Consider the following 19,799-nt stretch of genomic DNA (forward strand, 5'->3'; position numbering starts at 1 on the left):
GAACAGACATTTTTCCAAAGAGAAATACAAATAGTCAAAAAAGCACATGAAAAGATATTCAATATCACTAGCTTTTAGGGAAATGTAAATTAAAACTACAAGATGTCATTTTACACTTCCTAGAATGGCCACTATTAAAACAGAAAACTACAAGTGTTAGGATGTTGAGAAAAGAACTCTCCTTCACTGTTGGTGGGAATGCAGAATGGTGCAACCTCTGTGGAAGACATTGGTGATTTCTAGGAAGCTAAATATAGAACTGCCATATGACATAGAAGAACACATATTGTACATTTTCACTAATATGAGCTAAATAAGATGAATAAACTCATGGAATTAAAAGTATAGGTTCCTAGGAGGGTTGTAAAGGGGGAGGTGATGCTTAATGTCTGAAGAATTTTTAATAAAGTTGTTTGGAAATGGATAGATGGTAACACATTATAGTGAGTTTAACACTTCTGACTTATAGATGTGATAGTAGCTGAACAGGGTCGTTGAGTGTAATGTCAGTAGAAAGCTAGAGTATAAACTTGGGACTAAATAACATAGTGAACATGGTGGTGGATGAGGAATGTGGTTAATAGTACAAATACAAGAATGTTCTTCCATGAACTAGAAAAAATGTATGTCACTATTACAAGATGTTAAAAATAAAGAGATATATGGAAAAATACAACTAATAGAACTTACGGTCTCTAGTTAACTGTAATACTGTAATATTTTTTCATCAGTTACAGTGAAGACTATATTTTAATATTCTTTCCTCAGTTGTAACAGAAGTGCCACATTGGTGGAAAGTGTCAACAATGGGGTAGATGAGAACATTTTATTTTTTGTGTGACTTCTATAAACCTACACCTTTTCTAATAAAACATAAAACAAGGGACTGTATGACAGAGAATTATGTTGTGGATGATGATGCTGTTTAGTAGTACAAACATAAGAATGTTCTTTCATGAACTAGAACAGTTGTACGTCACTATTACACAGTGTAAACAATATGATGGTATATGGGAAAATACAACTAATGTAGACTTTGGACTGTAGTTAAAAGTAATATTTTAATCTTTCATCAGTTGTAACAAAGTTACCACTCTAGTGCTAAATGTCAATAATGGGTATAAGAGCTACGGGGTTTTCCTTTTTGGGGTAATGAATGTGTTCTGAAGTAGTGTGTGGTAATGAATGTACACCTTTGTGATTATAATGAAGCCATTGATTGTACACTCTAGATGGATTATATGGCATGTGAATATATTTCATTGAAACTACTTAGTTTTTTTTTTAAGTGCACTGGAGACAGGAACTCCTTGTAAATGAGAATATTAGTAAGAATCAAGGGTTTTGAGTATTCCTAGTTTTTGGGTTAGGAGCCAGTAATGATGTCAGATGGAGTTGGGAAAAAGGGACTCAAGAAGTAAGAAATACTATGCAACAGTGTAAACTATAATCCAGGATTAGTGGCAGTGCTCCAAAATGTGTTCATCAGTTGTAACAAATGTACCACACTAATGAAGGATGTTGTTAATGTGGGAAAATGTGAGAGGGGTAGGGAGCGGGGCTTGTAGGAATCCCTTCTATTTTTTATGTAATATTTATATAATCTAAGTATTTTTTTTAAAGAGTGTATGTATGTATATATATATGTGTATGTGTGTGTATGTGTATATATAATCGGGTGGGTTGGGAGAAAATACACCAAATGTAAGATGCAGGCTATAGTTATTAGTAATGTTTTGATAGTGCTATTTCATAGTTTGTAACAAATATTTCACAACAATGCAAGGTGTAGGTGTTGGGATGATTTATTGGAGCCCTCTATGATCATATGCATGTTTGTTTTATAAGTTCACAACTTCTGTTATACACTTATTGTCTGTGTATGTTCATGTGCGAATGAAATACTTCAATAAAGTTTTGTTTAAGAAAATACTATGTAAATTGTCATTCTGGCTTAGAACTCAGAAGGGCATTAAAATGAGAAACAAAAATAAATTGATGCATGTTCAATGCCTCGGTCCTACTTTTGTCTCAGATTTCTTTTTTTTTCTCCTTCCTTACATAGCAAGTGAACTACACAAACTCTTGCAGCCATTTCTGCTGAGGCGTGTGAAAGCCGAAGTAGCTGCAGAACTTCCCAAGAAGACGGAAGTAGTGATATACCATGGCATGTCGGCATTGCAGAAAAAATATTACAAAGCCATTTTGATGAAAGACTTAGGTAATCAGAGGGCATTTGTCCTTTCAGAAACTAAACGAGGATGTGATTTTCATGCTTTTTTTAATCACACGCATTCTGTGTAGCAAGTATATGGTATTAAATTTTATATTCTGAATAATATTCAGATCATCTGCAGTGATTTTGTGGCAGATTATCTTTAATATAACTCAGATTTATTGATTGTTGCAGTTGTGAAATTTCTTTTTTTCCCCCTCACTCAGTTTTCCTTATTGCCTGTAGTTAAGTAAGGTGTCTCAGTCATGTCTATCATTGTCTTACCTGGTCAAATATTATACACACTGTAAAATTTTTTGTTGAATCAAATTCACTGGGAGGAAGGGAGAAATGGAAATGGAACAAGTTCTCAATTTTCAGTTTTCATTTTCTGTCTCTTGGCTTTACAACAACTGTTAAAGAAGGAAATTTAGAATTTTGCAAAGAAGTATCAGTGTTCTTATGCTCAATTTATAGTTTAAACTTCCATCTTAAAATAAAATGGTGGTTAAGAAAATTTCATATGGATATGCTGTTACTTCTCAGTGCAATTTGATGAAACTTGGAAGATTGGTATAGGCTTGAAAGGTATAGGATTGTTAATGAAGTGAGTAAGATTGTTTATGGAAACTTGTTTTTTTTTTATTGTTTGGTGTTCCATCTATTTCTTTTTAAAATTTCAGATGCATTTGAAAATGAAATGGCAAAGAAAGTTAAACTTCAAAACATCTTATCCCAGCTTCGAAAGTGTGTGGATCATCCATATTTATTTGATGGTGAGGCAGTGCTCTTTTATCCCAAATTACTTTTTTATCACTTGAGACATCTGCATTTGTAGGGGTTTTGAGAAACAGTGGAATGAGCGATATAAAACAGGGGAGACAGACCAGGCACTTCAAATGACCCTCCAATACTACTTGGTTTGTGCCCACTTTGTCATAATCCTTCTCCATGGCAGCTAGATCCTCAGGTCTCAGAGAAGTCTCCTTCCTGTATTCTCCTTCCCACATATCAGTGCATAAATTCCTGTTTGGCATACATCAGGTCAAACTTGTGGTTGAGGCAGGCTTAGCATGCAGACTGCTCCACTGCTCCTTGACCAATTTTCCCCCAGGCACCCCGGTGAGAGGCTGGTAGTTAATGCCAACCTTGAAACCCGTGGGACACCAGTCTGTAAACTGAATGGTACACTGGGTCTTAATTGTGACAACAGCAGTACTCACATCCTTGGTCACTGTTTTAGTTTCCAAGGCTGCTTAAAGCAGATACTATGAAGGTACAATTCAGGTGTTCCAGGGTGATATAGATGGTCAGTGTTGAGTTGTAGGGTTCCACAACTGCTATGGACACTAGGGGGATGGGTAGATGTCAAGCTCCAACTTGGAGTTCTTGTCATAGTCAACAGAAAGCTGCTCCATGAGCTGGGAGGTGAAGCCTGATCCAGTGCCACCCCCAGAGCTATGGAACATCAAGAAACCCTGTAGCCTGGTGCACTGGTCTGTCAGATTTTGTATTCCCTCTAGCACCAAACAAATCCAATCTCCTTTCCCACACTGTAGTGGCCATGGGCATAGATAATCAGCTGTGGAGGGTGGAAGAGCCAGTTCTTACCCCTCTGTGTGGCTCTAGGTCTGGGAACATGCCTGCCAGCTCCTGTCTCATAGAAGAAGGTGTTGAAGGAGCCGTCCCTGCTCCCTAGGGTCTTTTTTCATTTTTTATTTTTTGTATTTATTTCTCTCCTCTCCCCAGTTGTCTGCTCTCTGTGTCCATTCACTCTGTGTTCTTCTGTGTCCGCTTCTATTCTTGTCAGCGGCACCGGGAATCTGTGCCTCTTTTTGTTGCGTCATCTTGCTGTGTCAGCTTTCCGTGTGTGCGGCACCACTCCTGGGCAGGCTGCACTTTTTTCGTACTGGGCATCTCTCCTTATGGGGTGTGCTCCTTGTGCATGGGGCTCCCCTATGTGGGGGACACCCCTGCATGGCACGGCACTCCTTGCGCGCATTAGCACTGCGCGTGGGCCAGCTCCACACGGGTCAAGGAGGCCCGGAGTTTGAATCCTGGACCTCCCATGTGATAGGCAGACACTCTATCTGTTGAGCCAAATCCGCTTCCCTCCCTAGGGTCTTATTGCTGAGCATGGTACCATTGGGCTGAGTGCGATGACCCAAACAGTAGAGCCCCCAGCAGGCTTGCCCTTCTGCACTCTGGCCTGGTCCACACAGGTGGAGGTACACTCACACATGGTGGTTCCAATCCGTGAAGTTTATGGAGGGTTGTCTGCATGTGTGCTCTGAGCACTACCACTCCCGTTGCTTTTTGATACTATTTCTTTGGCCAGCATCATAGCAGAATTTCTCAAAAGACTTGCCTGTATTTACTGTGTCTATTTCGTATTTTGCCATTTTCTCTTAATTTTTTATATTGATATTGTCTAATATATTGATCATATTCAAATTCCTTCATTTGTCCCCCTAGTATCCCTTAAGACTGTTTTTCTTTCTTTTTTTAATCCAAGATTCAGTCATAGATCTTGCATTGCATTTGTCATACTCTTTAGTCTCCTGTAATCTAGAAAAGTTCCTCAGCTCCTTTTTGCTGTTTTTTGTTTCATGACATTGACAAATTTTAAGAATTGAGGCAAGTAGTTTTGTGGGATGTCTCATAAACTGGGTTTATCTGATCATTTCTCTCGTCTTGAGCTCACTCCAGTCAGTCAGCCTCTTATTAGCTCTGTTCCAGGTTCACTGTCTTCTCCATGTTGCCCAACCAATGATTATTTCTCAGTTCACATTTTAATTCACCTCTCAGAAGGTGAAGTTGGTCATCTTCTTTTTCTTGAAACTCTTTTTCACTTGGCTTCTGAGACAGTTTCTCTTGGTTCTCTACCTGCCTTACTGTCCACTCCTCAGTCTCCTTTGCTGGTTCTTGTAAACCTTATGGACATCTATAAATTTTCCTCTAAGCACTTCTCTAGCTGCATCTTACAAATTTTGATATGTACTGTTTTCATTTTCATTCAAACTGGAGCTTTTTTGATTCCTCTGATTGGTAGCCCTGGGAGCAATTCCAGGACTTTGGTAGCCACAGAAACTAGTATGGAGAGGATCAGGGGTCTCTAGGATGGTTTCATGCAGAGAGTCAATTGAAGGAAGTCTTTGCCAAGTAGCACTATGAACTGTTTAAAAATTTCACAGACTCTTTTTTTTTTAAAGGTTTATTTATTTATTCCCCCCCCCCCCCCGCCAGTTGTCTGCTCTCTGTGTTCGCTCACTGTGTGCTCTTCTGTGACCGCTTCTATCCTTATCAGTGGCACCCGGAATCTGTGTATCTTTTTGTTGTGTCATCTTGTTGTGTCAGCTCTCCATGTGTGTGGTGCCATTCTTGGGCAGGCTGCACTTTCTTTCACGCTGGGCGGCTCTCCTTATGGGGCGCACTCCTTGTGCATGGGGCTTCCCTATGCCGGGGACACCCCTGCGTGGCAGGGCACTCCTTGCGCACATCAGCACTGTGCATGGGCCAGCTCCACACAGGTCAAAGAGGCCCGGGGTTTGAACCGTGGACCTTCCATGTGGTAGGTGGACGCCCTATCCATTGGGCCAAGTCTGCTTCCCTCCCACAGACTCTTAATTAGATTCATATCAGAACTTTTTCTGGAGAGCATCAGAAACATGTAGATTATGTAAGAAGCTCTCCAGGTTACTCCGACTTCTACCTCCCACCTAGAGAATCACTGGTTCATACATCCAAGTCTATTTCTTGATTCATTTTCTAGATTTCAATTTTGGGTCCCTTTCACCTTTAGCGCCTCCCTGTGCCTCAGTTTCCTAAAGCATGGATTGTTCCTTGAATAGAAACTTACTAGGTATTTTGGATGTGCCAGGCTCTGTGATTGTGGTAAGCATACTGAAATCATCATGCAAACAAATAATTATAAAATTACTCAAAGAGAAAAGACACATGTAACCATTATTCATTAGAGGAACTTGGCCTCTTGCTGTAGGCTGGCCATTGACTTCTCTACTCAGGACTCTGCCTTGACAGTAGTTGCTGGAAGTAGGTTCTTTCTTTTCTAGGTGTGGAGCCAGAGCCTTTTGAAATTGGAGACCACCTGATTGAGGCTAGTGGAAAACTTCATCTGCTGGATAAGTTGCTGGCATTCCTGTACTCTAGGTAGGTAGGAGGTTCACATTTTCTGTTTTGAGCTAGTGACTGTTAAGACCTAAATAGTAAGGAATTCACTGATTTCTTAGACTGGTTTCATTTTTCCCTTTTTCAGGACTGTGATTCAGGTTCTACCTCCTCTACAATTTTACCCCTATCCCACCTAACCCTAGCCCCTCCACAATCATCCTTTCCTTTCTTGAACTATAGCATTTACAATGTGAATCCAGCATTTGGCCATGTTCTACCTTGATCTACTGCCAGGTTGATTGGAATGTGTTACAGTTATCATTCCAGATATATTGTTTGACTCCATAAGAACAGAGACAGCATCAAGCATTTCTTTTATAATTGCCTGCTGGAATTTTGCATATAATTTGTATATAACAAGGGCCAAGTAAATGTTCGTTTTTGCTAATCTACTGGGTTTAGTTTGGACTTGGTGTGTACTTGGAGGAGTCTTCCCCAGAGACATAAATTGACCATTAGAAGACCTCTAAAGGTTCTGTTAGTGTTTGGTGATCAGGTGTCCAGCCAGTTCCTAATATTTCTAATGCTCCTAGGGGAGTTTAGAAAAAACCCAACTTCCCAAGGATTTCAAAATTGTCTTTTTGGGACAACTGCCTCAGATACAGCCTGAGCTAACCTAAAACCTCAGATTTGGCAAAACCTATCAAGCTTTGGAATGTGCAAATTTAATAATTTCATGTCTCCATGGCATGAAATTGACTCTAAAATATTTAGGGTATATTAGTTGGAGAAGGACCCAACTATCTTGGGTCCTTCTATCCAACCTCTTTATTTCATAAGTGATGAAAGAGGCCCAGATTACTTTTTTGATTTGTCCATGGCCATGCAGCCAGCCAAGTGGCAGAGTTGGAAACTGAGGTCCTCAATTTCAAGTTCTGTATATTTTTCCTCCCCATTTGGGGCTAGAGGCAAAAGGAATTCTCTATAGTTATTCTTCTTACATCCTTTGGAAGCTCAGGTTAAATTAGTTTACTACAGTGCTTTTTTACTTATACAACTTAAAATAATGACTGATGATGTGGGGCTCTGAGCTTAAATTTCTTCCTATTTCATCCATCATTTTCCTACCTTCTGTCCCCTCTCCTTTCCCTACATGTTAATTTTCTCGCATGTCCAATGAGATATCATCTACTGCTTACTTCTCTAAAGTGAAGCTTCTCAGACTCAACTAACATAACTTTAGATGAAAAGATAGTGATTTTGCACCCTCAGGTAAGGGATAATTGTAGGCTGTAGGTGACTGAGCACATGCTCTTCAGGGTCTCCAGTGTTTGTTTGTTTGTTTTTAATGCATTTGCATTTTACTCTTCACATATCTACATTTATTTACTGCTAAAAATAAAAGTTTGTTTCTTTATGCTCAATAAATTGACATTCCAGAAAGAGACTCCTTGATTTTCCTAAGGCTTCTTATATCCCTGGTGTGTTGATATCCTTACTCCAGGCTGAGAACTACTGCTCTGACAGATCATGGTTACGTGGGGTTGTATGTCCTTATATAAAACATTTAGAGTTTATGAGGAGGTCTCTGTAAATGATTATGACATTTATATTTTTGTGCTGGTATTTCATTTATGTGTAACCTTGTATTCATTGGTAAATTTTGCCTGAAGGAAACCCTTCTTAAATTCTAATAGAATTGGCAGTTTTTCCTTTTCTTTTTCTTGCCAGGGGCCATCGAGTTTTACTTTTCTCCCAGATGACCCAAATGTTGGATATTCTCCAAGATTACATGGATTACAGAGGTGACTCCCTTTAACCACTATAAGTTTTTTAAGACTTTACAGACCAGATAGACCATGAGGAGTAATCTGGAGGATCACCCATGACATGTGGGAATGTTAGAGAGGAAAACATTATTCAGAACATAAAGAAGGTCAAAAGTAAGAGAGGAGTATGGAAGGCAAGGACTGACAGCAGGGTAGAAACACCTGAGCAGAAATAAACACACGGGTTCCCATCACAAATGTGATTTAAAATTATGGGCACAAACCTTGCAAAAAGGATCCTTGAGTGTTTTGTTTTGTTTAATTAAATTTTTTAAAAAAATCTTAGTTGTGTTTTTATGCTTCCCAGGTTATCTTGGAAACAATCTTTTCTGATATATATCCAAATGAATTTTAGATTACAGTTATCTCAAGGTACACAGAAATTACTTATATCCTCCTATAAATGAAATGCTGATAAAAGTTTGTCATATGTGTGATTTGCAAATATTTTCTTCTTTTGGCTTGTTTTTTTATTACCTTAACATGGTTTTCTGAAGAGCAGAAGTTCTTAATTTAGATGTAGTTCAATTTATCAGATACTTCTTGTGGATTGTGCTTTTTATTTAGTAGCTAATAAACCTTTGTATAATACAAAGTAAAAAAAAAAAAAGAACACCTAATATATTATTTAAGGACTTCAATGTAATAGAATGTTCTTTCTCCAGCTTTTGAAAATATTTCTTCTCACCTAAGCCAATATATATTTGACATTTGGGTTATATGTGCATATAAAAACAGATCCATTTGTCAAAGTGAGCATAAGATAAAACATCACTCAGTGTCCTTTCTGGATATAATTAAATTTTCAGAGGCAAAGTGGTCCAAATGGTAGGGAAAAAAGCAGACTTCCTTATGAAATAGACTAAACTAAACACAAAAATTAAGAATAATCAAAGATGCAAACGTTTAATTCCATAAATCATTCTCTCTTGCCTATATTTTCATAAAATAAACTTTTTTTAAAAAAAAGTTTTAGATTACAGAAAAGTTACATCGAAAGTATAGGGATTCCCATAAACCTCCCCATTTCCCCCTCCCACATTTTCCCCTATTAATAACATCTTACATTAGTGTGGTACATTTGTTACAATTGATGAACAGATATCGAAGCATTGCTGCTAACCAAGGTCTCTAGTTTACATTATGTTTTACACTTTGCACCGTACAATTTTAGTAGGTTTTGACAAAATGTATAATTGCCTATATCCTCCATTGCAATAACATGCAGAACAGTTCCAACACCCTAAAAGTGTTCCACCTATTCTTCCCTCCCCCCTCCCTTCAACACCTCTGGCAACCACTATCTTTATATCAGTGTTACAACTTCTTCCATTACAACAATAATAGTAAGTCTACTTTAGTCCATGGTTGCATTCCCCGCTTAAGTTTGTTCATTCCTCAATCTTGAGGATTTGGGGATGATCATCCTTGCTCTACTTCAGATTGGGGTTGGGGACTTAGATCTTATGGGGCAGATGGAAGGAACTGTTTTCCCTGCAGCTATAGATACTCTTTGTTTTTTGATATGGGGGCTGTCCATCATCATTTTGTTATTGTCCTGGGCAAGTCAGATGAACTGGAGATTAGGTGTTTGCTGCATCTCAGCTGAGATTCAGGGCTCAACCAGTAAACAGGCCAAAGATTTAAGTCTCTGGGTCATATATTTAATGAGTATAGTACTAATTACAGGTTCAAATAAAGGGGGTAGAAGAATTATGTGTAGGGAGATTATAAATGAGTCTAACTCTGTTACATTGGGGAAATAATTTATCATATATTCCAAGGTAAGGCCCACCGATGGGGTACTGATTTCATGGAGTTGTGTACCTTGCCATAGTGTCCTGATGTCTCTAGAGCCCTTGGGAGCACCCCTGCTTGAGGCTTTGTTTTCTTTCCTATCCTTTTAACATGGAAGTATGCACTATAGGTGCATGTGAAGAATACTTCCAGTCACGATTGTGAACTTCTTTGACTAGGGATTGTAATTCAATAAAATGTCCCGGGGTAAAAAGATGAGAGGTAGTAGAGGTGACTAGAGGACATTTGCCCATCAAGTTATCCATATCAACTTACTAAAGAGGTAGATTATTTAAAAGTCTCAATGGGCTCAGATATTGACTTGGGCCTAATGGGATGTTTTATTTCATTATTTATTAAGATCATGGTTAAGCATATTAGAATGCTAGTTGTCATTGAATTATCACCTTAAGGTTAAAAACACTGGTAAGAAATTACTGAGTAACAAAACATTTTATTTTTTGGTTCTACTATTTGTTTGCCCTATTTTTGTAATTGGGGCAAAGTAAGAGGTCTGATTTGTTTAACAATATTTAATGTACCCCAAAAGCTGTCTGAATCAAAGATTTTTTATTCTTTTGCCAAACACAAGACTGATTTCCATCACAGTTATTTCTAAGGTAAATAGTAAGTCATTTAAAATATAGTTGCGGACTTGAGCTATGAAACATTATACTTTAATATGCTTATTGATTGATAAACCTAGAACATCCCTGTAGAGATGTTAATAATTGTTGGTCTTCAGCAATAAATGGATGCACCTTTACTGTAACTTCTCCAAAAATGTTTTGCAGCCCCTAACATACTGCTATACATTCTCAAAGTCAGAGTCTTAGGGATGTTTGATAATAAGTTGTTTTTGTGGATCCAAATAGTTCAATTTTAGCTTTTCAGTTTTTACCTTGATTACTTTTTCTATTCAAATCTCTCAGATTGCTTTGATCTATACATAGTATATGTATTAGACTGCCAAAGGAGTGCCAGAGTAACAGAAATCTGTGGACTTTTACAAAGGGGGTTTATTGGTGTAAAAGCTTACAGTTCCAAGAATGTAAAAATCCAACTCAAGGCACTGTAAGAAGTACTTTCCACCAGTCATTTGCCACATGTTAAAGCAAATGGCAGGCGATTTCTGGCAGGTTTCTGCCTTTCCCCCAGGCTTCCTCTTCCTCTTGAGCTGCATGGGCCCAGCCTCTTGAGGCTTCATGCTTAAGCCATCCTGTAGTCATCTCCTGGTATAGGGCTAGTTCCTTTCCAAGTCTCCTATTTCAGTCTGGGTCTCCTTTCTCAGTCTCGGCTGTTCTGCGTTCTTCCCAATTTCAGCTGTAAGCTATCAGACAGAATGGCTCATCTCTCCCTGGGGCCTCAGCTGTTTGAGCCTTCTTTTTTCTGTTACATGACAGGATCAAAAATGACAGAGTGCTCTCTTCTTGTGTCTGTCTGAGTGAAGGCAGGGACTCAACCTGAGTCACACCCACTGATGTCAAATCAAAAGCCCTAAATCAATCTTAACAGATAATCTGGTCAAAGTCCTCTCAAATGAATTTAACACAATCAAAGAATATCACACTCAGAGGAATAGATTAGCTTACAAACAAAATTCTTATTTTTTTGGGATTCATAAAATCATTTCAGACTGCCACAATATATAATGAAATGTGGCAGTGTGATTCATTTGAGCACTTAGGATCAGTAGAAAGGAAGAATATTGAAATTATGGAGACCACAAATATTAGTCAGGGGAAAGATAAGAACAATTTTTTCTATATAGACAGTAAAGAACATAGGTTCTTTCTTAGGACACTATTTAAAATATAATAAAATTTATGTGGGACAATAGGAAAAGTCTACACATTGGTCCATCTTGAGCCTATTGGTGAAGAAATATCAACACCAGACCTTACTACTTAGAAATTGAGACCAGAGTGAGTTTCTCAGATCCAGCTGATATTCCCCAAGTACTGAAATATACCCGATTGATTGGGCACTGGAAGTAAATGCCCATTGATGCTTTAAGGAACACCTAAATTCACAAACATGGCTTGAACATATAATTTTCCTTCTCAGCATGGGTACATGGTGACAGGTAGAGAAGGCTTCACTGAAAGACAGATGCTAAAGCTAGCAGGCAGGCACAGTCACCTGTTCCCAAGAGCTTGTTTTACTGTTTGCGTAATTGAGAATTTTGTCTCAGCAGAATTAAAACTAGCATGAGGTGTAGGTGTTCAGGGTTACTTGGGAAAACTCAAAACTGAATATTAAGTCCATGAACGCCAAATACATTAGCTACTATGGTGAGTGTGTTTGTAAAATGAATAGTGACTTGAATTTAGATTTTTTTCCTATGAGATTTGCTTTATATATATGTATATAAATATATATATATACATGGAAAGGGACAGAATAGGCTGTTTTGGAGCTAATTTAATTGTTTATTCCCCAAAGAGTACTTGAAAAGGATAAAGATTTCTCTGGTTTTTGTTTTTTTTTTCCCCCTTGATGGAAAGGCTATAGCTATGAGCGTGTGGATGGTTCCGTGAGAGGAGAAGAGAGACACCTGGCCATTAAGAACTTTGGACAACAACCCATTTTTATTTTTCTCCTGAGTACCAGGGCAGGTAGGACACATTGGCATTGACTAAAGTGGACAGATAAGGGGTCTTATAGTACTTTTAAATCTCAATCATTAGTACGGTTTTGCTTAATACTGCGAAAGGGGAGGTCATTAATGAGTGTTAAAAAAGGGAAATTGAAGTAGTTGACATATGTTTACCAAGGTATTAGACTTCTAACATGGTGCTATTTTCTATCCAACTTGAACTGTCATCTCATAAAAGAAGTAAGGCTGAAACCCAGGGTTGTTGGAAAGAAATTCTAATTTGCTTTGACCTCTGAGCTTGGGATTGTTCTGAATTACTTATGTAATTCTGTAGAAAGCTTTATTCACTTTCTCCTCTCCAACTATGAGAGATGAGATAAGTTAACTGTCAGTTACCTTTCTAAATACCTTTGAAAGTGTTAAAAAAGCTAAAAAATCTAGTTTAAAAAAAAACTAATTATAATGAAACTGCCAGCAATTTAGGATTATTTATGACATTGCTTATATATGACTAAACTTATAAATATTATATGTGACATTTGTCATGCTATAGCAGTTATAAAATGTTTTCATATACTAGTAAATAATTTAAAATCAGTTCTTGGAGATGAAATTATTCTTTTATGTGCATGTCCTGGAACAAGCAGACTTTAAATTAGTTTTGAACTTCAAGAGTTTTAGTTTTGTTATATTTTGTGGAGTTGAGTCATGATGGACTAGATGCAGGAACACTAAAAGGAAGTACGCCCTCCAATAGAGAGAGATCAGTATCTTTATAGAGAGTTAAGTCTTTTGTAGAAAGCATTTATTAAGTGCCTAGTATTGTAAGGGTACATAAAAGAAGCATTAGCCATAATCTTGACCATAAGATTGCTTCACCTCTGAATGTCTTATCTCCCTAATAAAATTAATAATAGAAATTATAATCAGATATATTTGGCCTCATTCTCTTCCTTGATCATTGACTGCACCCCAAATCTTAGCTATTTATTCATGTGATCAGTTTTTCTCGGGTGAGTCTTATGAGAAAATGGAAGGATAGTGCCAGTGTATCGTTAGCGCTGGGAAAACAACTCCATTGATACTTTTTAAAATTTCTTCATCTTCATGAGGGGAATATTATGTTTGAAATATCTAAAATTAAGAAAAAAAGAGATTTTTGCTTTTCAGCTAATCTCCTTGGAGTACTCAGCATCATTCAAACCAGGGTAGGTCTTTTAGGGGCTGAAGCAGACTTAAACCATAGCCTTTTCTAAACACAAATAGTCATGTTTGCTATCACTATAGTTTTTTGACATCATTTTTTTTTTACTTTCTTTTTTTTCTTCTTTATTTTCTTTTAAATGTTACATTAAAAAAATATGAGGTCCCCATATGCCCTCCACTTCCCTCACCCCACTCCTCCCACATCAACAACCTCTTCCGTCATCGTGGCACATTCACTGCACCTGGCGAACACATTTTGGAACACTGATGCCCCATATGGACAGTGGTCTACATTGTAGTCTATACTCTCCCCTAGTCCACCCAGTGAGCCATGGCAGGACACACAATGTCCAGCATCTGTCCTTGCAGTACCACCCAGGACAACTCTAAGTCCTGAAAATGCCCCACATCATATCTCTTCTTCCCTTTTCCTACCATCAGCAACTACCATGGCAACTTTCTCCACATCAATGCTACAATTTCTTCCATTACTAATCACAATAGTTCCACAGCAGAACACTGGTAAGTCCACTCTAATCTATACTCTATTCCTCCATCCTGTGGATCCTGGGATGGTTATGTCCAATCCCCCTCTACATTAAGAGGGGGCTTAGATTCCACATGAATGATGGATGCAATTCTCCTACTTGCAGTTGTGGCACTCTTGGCTCCCTGGTGTGGTGATTTACCTTCTTCATCTCTCTGTTAGCTGGCCAGGGTAATTCCAATAAACCAGACAGTAGGAGTTGCAAGTCTGCTGAGGCTCAGGGTCTGGCTGTCACATGGACAGTCCAGAGATTCAGATCTCCTGAGTATACACCAGCTGCAATACCAACCACAGGTCCAGTAAAAGTAACAGAAGAGGCATGTGTAGAAAGGTCATATCTGAGTCCAACTTCATCACACTGAGGAACACAAACTCCAAAGTAGGGCCAACTGACATGACACTGAACTCCAGAGTCATCTGCCATGACCATAGAACCTGTGGGTCTCTGTAGCCATCAGGAGAACCAGAACCTAGGTTTCTATCTACTTTGGCTATCTCTGGTACCCTGCTGAGGTGTGGGTAAGTGCGACCCCTCTGATGACCTCCCGACTCTTTTTTGGAGACTCATAGCCATATAAACTCACCATTTTTTAACAGATTTCCCTCTGTATTTCAAATAGTTGTCTTTGAGTCATATTGCCACCAGATGGCGATGATAACTCATGAGTGCGCTTCTCCTCCCCCCCAAATAAGGGCATAGCTTATTTATAAAATTATCACCCTTAATTAAGAAGACCTGAATTTGCACACCATTAACCCAAGAAGAAGATAATTTTTATGGAGCACACTTTTTAATGAAATAAATGCCTGGGAGGTGTTACAGCGTAGTAGATAAAAGCACAGTTTCTGGAGCCAGGCCATGTGGAACAAACTCCTGGCCCTTTCACCTTCTTACTATATAACTTAGGATAAGGTCCTTAACTTCTCTTGGCCATTTTGACATCTATAAAATGGGGATAATAATGGTAACTACTTATAGGGTTGTTGTGAGGATTAAAGGAATTAATATATGTTAAGTGCTTAGAACTATGCTTGGCATGTAGCAAGCACAAGATAAGTGTTAGCTGTCACTGTTTTTAGGTATAATTTAGCATCTTTTAGTAATCAGTCTTTATTATCTCCTTATTCCAACTTTAATTTTATGTGAAGACTTTAATTAGGGTCTTCCTGCTTGACTTACCTTGAGATCCACCTTATAGTCAGTGGTCCCTCTCAAAAGTTAGTCCATAATTCAGGTTTTTGGCACAACACCCTTTCAGACTTCTTATATTTCATCAACGAGCTCCAGCGACCCTGGCAAGAGGGAGTACATTCTGTACTTGTTTCCACATTAATCAAAGAGAAGGCTGTAATTGCCTTCATAGTTCTCTTAATTGACTCCTGTAGTCCAAGGAGCTTTCTTAGCCCTTTTCCTGCACCCTGAAAGCCCAGAATATTGTTCCATGGAATGTTAGTCTTGGTATGGTTTTGGTATCTTCTCTTTGATTAAGGGGGAAACAAGTACAGAAAAGACTCACTAAAGTTTTCTCCAATCAGAGGGAGGTATTACAGTTTCCCATTCTGCTTAGGAGTGTAATATCATCTGCATGTCTCCTTAGCTTTCATTAGGGGTCCTGCTATTTAGTTGTGACTTGAAACTGATGAGCTTTTCTCTTAAAGTGCTACAGTAGAACCATCTCATGTTTAGTGCTGTTTCCTGGAAGAGCAAGTATCCTTTTCTATAGATTATTCTAAACAAAATCCATTCCAGATTTTTAAGCAGAAGAGATTTAAAATGGCTTCATGGCACTGACCTAAGTATCTACTTGTGCTACTTAACCCCTGTTACCCTCATCCTGTCACATTTGGTAATTAGTTTTCCCAAGTCAGGTAATATGAGCTCAGGTAGCGCTTTGAAGCACTCCAAGGCCCTGGATTGGAGATGGGGTATCAATTTGAAGGAAGAAGCCAATTGTTCTAGTTGGTTCCAAATTATTAGTCTAACCCAGTCTAGACTGTCTGTTTTCTAGTTCGTAGTCTACTAATCACATTCCTTCTTGCATTGTTTTCAGGTGGAGTTGGCATGAACTTAACTGCAGCAGATACTGTTATTTTTGTGGACAGCGATTTTAATCCTCAGAATGACTTGCAAGCAGCTGCTAGGGCTCACCGAATTGGCCAGAACAAGTGAGAGATTTAAGCAATCAATGTTTTCATCTTCCTTGGCTTGCTCATCAGCTGTTCTAGGTTGGGGAGGAAGGTGAAGAAAGTAATCCTGGTGACAGTTCCAGATTAGGAGTTGAGGATCCCAGCTTTGCCCTTGACTCTTAGTGTTGGGTGGGTCACTTTAACAGTTCAAACTTACTTTGTTAAAAAGAACAAAATCAAATTGTGAAAGGATTAGAAGGTGCCTTTAGAAGTTATTTAACAGAGGTCATACTCAGTGGAAAAAAACGAGATATAGGGTAATGGAGCTAAGCTAAAAAGATAGATGTTACTTTTGACCTGGGAATAATTTAGATCTATCTAGAAGTTTTCCTTGGTCACTGATAAGGAATCCCAATTGTGGTTACCTCATCAACCCTCCTTTGGATATTTTAGAATGGTTCAGAGAGAATTTGGATATTTTAGAATGGTTCAGATCTCTCTAATGAAAGCTCAGGTCCAAGTAAAACAGTCTCCCTTTAATTATACCCTGAATGGGGCATTTTGGTTTTATTTCCTTGCATGCTTTTGCACCTTTTCAGACTCTTACCCTGCACTACTGTCATTTGACTTATGTACAGGTCTGTTAAAGTTATTCGGCTGATTGGCCGAGACACTGTGGAAGAAATAGTCTACAGGAGAGCAGCTTCCAAACTGCAGCTCACCAACATGATCATAGAAGGAGGTCATTTTACTCTGAAGGCCCAGAAACCTTCGACCAATGGTGACCTTCAGGTATAATACATTGTTTGTCAGTTTAGAATATGTCATGATTTATAGTCAGTACTTTATGGATGAGAATATAAATGAAAAGACTAGCATTAACTACCCACTCTCCCTAACTACACATTTGTTCCCTGGCCAGACTCACACCTGTCATAGTATCTACTGCATGCAGAATGCTATAGGAGCTAAAAGTAAATAGTATACATAAAGGCAGCAGAATATAGAATAAAGGTCATAGCCTTTGGATACATCTGACTTGTATTCCAATCCAGTTTCATCACTTATTGACTGTGTGGCTTTAAGCAAATATCTTAACCTCTTGGATCTATCTCCGTTTGCTTTTCTAAGAATGAGGATACCACTAGTTACATCAGAAGGCTGTTCAGAAAAGTAAGATAATAAGCAGCATTATCAGTAACAATAATTGCCATAGCCCTTTCTTAACCCCGAACTGTAGTCAATGTTTACATTACTTATTTCATATTCAAAGGAGAACAAACAATAACATAAATTCAAAATTATGTCATATGATAAATGAAAGAACTAAAGATAATTTGCTTGAAGAAGGGCTTATTGGGTGGGAGACAAAAGCTGACTTGGAAGATTTTTGAAGAGAGCCCCGGTAATAGAGGGCCTAGTGTGTTCAATATAGCAGCCCTTGGGTAAGATTAGAACCCATATTGTAGTACATCCAGGTTTTTCCATTTTGCCCCATCTTGAGACTCTGCCACATTCCAGATCTAATCACATCCTATCTCACCTGGATCACTGCATTGGGTTAGGTGGAACCTCATAGGCTTATTTTGAGATTTAAATTAATGTAATACCTGTGTAACTCTAGGACAGTGCTTGTTACCCAGTAATTGCTCAACAAATCTTATCCATATACAATAGATCCCAACTAGTCTCTCCACAATTCCCCTTTTGTCCTCCTCCAGTCCACTTTCCTCATAGTAACCAGACTAATCCTAAAAAGGAAATTGACTAGCATTATACCCCTCCTCAGGACTTCTCAGTGTCTTAAGAAAAAATTCCCATCCCTTAATGGCCTGTAAGACCTTGTGTGGGCTCTATCTCCAAATTCATCTCATCTTTTTCCCTGTGTTGCTTTTTGGGTCCTCTTAGCAGCCAAGTTATTTCCTTCTTCAGAGCCACTGCAGACGCTGTCCTCTCAACCTGGTGGCTCTTTCTCCCAGGTTTCACTTGGCTAACTCCTGTGTATCTTTTGTATTTTAGCTTAAATGTCACATCTTCAAAGAAGCCTTCTGTGACTCACCAGTCCTAGTGTTATCTCTGTCATGTACCCCCGTTCCTTTCATTTATAGGATCCTCCACAATTATAAACTATAGATTTATTTATAGGAATTATTTATATAATTTCTATTTATTCTTCTATCCTCTAACCATCATAAAGGTGAGAGACCATATTATTTTTTGCCATATACTGCATTTCATGTGCCTGATACTTGCGGAAAGACAGACTGAACTACTAAAGATGGGAACTGAGTTGCCTTTGTAATGAGGTAGTAAGTTTACTGTCTTGAGGTGGTCAAACAAAGGCTAACTATGCAGTGGGTTGAGCTATAGGCTGGAAAGATATGTGGAATACCTCTAACATTCTTTTTAACCTGAAGATTCTAGAATCTTCCAGGTGCCCTGGAAGGAAATAAGAAACAGTAAAGATACAATACAAAAGTAAGAGTTCTTTAGTAAATTCGGGGCTCTCAAGACTGAAAAGCTAATGAGATTTTATGATGCTTGCCCTAACAAACCAAAGGTAAAATTAGATATAATCATTTATCACTTAAATGACATTTAACTTGTCAGTTGAGATGAGGTATGGGGGCTTATAGAGATCTTCTTAGTTGGAGAAGCCTACTCTATCCTTCTGTATATTTTAATTCTTTAATGAAAAGCATGAGTTAGTGTTCATGTCACCATTTTATAGATCCAAAAACTGTAGAAGATCACGTAGAAATTCAAGGACAGAATGGCCTAATAAGAGAGATATTGTATATCTCATTAGGTTATAGAGAGAGGGTAGAAACCCTATGGCAGAACATGGCTAAAACCAGTACAATCAAATCCTCATCTCATGAATGGCTACAACTGATTGGCTTCTAGGTCCAAGCCTTAGGTTGCTATTACTTAGCCTAAATAGCATGCTACAGATTTGGGCTCACTTCAACCACTAACTTGTGATCCTTTGGCTAGCTTTAGTTTTCTCTTATATAAAATAAATATATTCATGCATTCAACTATATTGACTCAAGAATTTTTATTGAATACCTATAGGAGCTTAGGGAATCCCTAAAGTAAAACAGGATGCAGTCCCTTCTTTTAAAGGTCTTCTAAGAGAAAAATGAAAAACAGGAAAAAAATGTATACAAGTGACTGTAATACCAGGCAATATATAGAGAGTTTTAAAAGAGTGGGCAATATGAAGCTTTAGAAGTTCTGATCAGAAGAGACCATATAGCTAGGATGAGATTTGTTACAGATCTGTACATGTCTGGCTGTTAGATTGTATACCGCAATGTATGTATGTAGGCATGTCACTTACTT

General features: G+C 38.2%; 1 protein-coding gene across 3 annotated transcripts in view; it reads left to right on the plus strand.

Moving 5' to 3' along the window:
* The window catches only part of CHD1L (chromodomain helicase DNA binding protein 1 like), a 97,424-nt gene that overhangs the window by 31,836 nt on the left and 45,789 nt on the right, over positions 1-19,799 (plus strand). For all 3 annotated transcript variants that reach the window (XM_058309580.1, XM_071207377.1, XM_004468963.4), the window contains exons 8-14: positions 2,066-2,221; positions 2,899-2,991; positions 6,289-6,385; positions 8,078-8,151; positions 12,480-12,590; positions 16,376-16,490; positions 17,090-17,243. In XM_058309580.1, the coding sequence (XP_058165563.1) occupies positions 2,066-2,221; positions 2,899-2,991; positions 6,289-6,385; positions 8,078-8,151; positions 12,480-12,590; positions 16,376-16,490; positions 17,090-17,243 (800 nt within the window). The remainder of the gene's footprint in view (positions 1-2,065; positions 2,222-2,898; positions 2,992-6,288; positions 6,386-8,077; positions 8,152-12,479; positions 12,591-16,375; positions 16,491-17,089; positions 17,244-19,799) is intronic.

Source organism: Dasypus novemcinctus, chromosome 13 (assembly GCF_030445035.2).
Source record: "Dasypus novemcinctus isolate mDasNov1 chromosome 13, mDasNov1.1.hap2, whole genome shotgun sequence".
NCBI classification, from domain to species: Eukaryota; Metazoa; Chordata; class Mammalia; order Cingulata; family Dasypodidae; genus Dasypus; species Dasypus novemcinctus.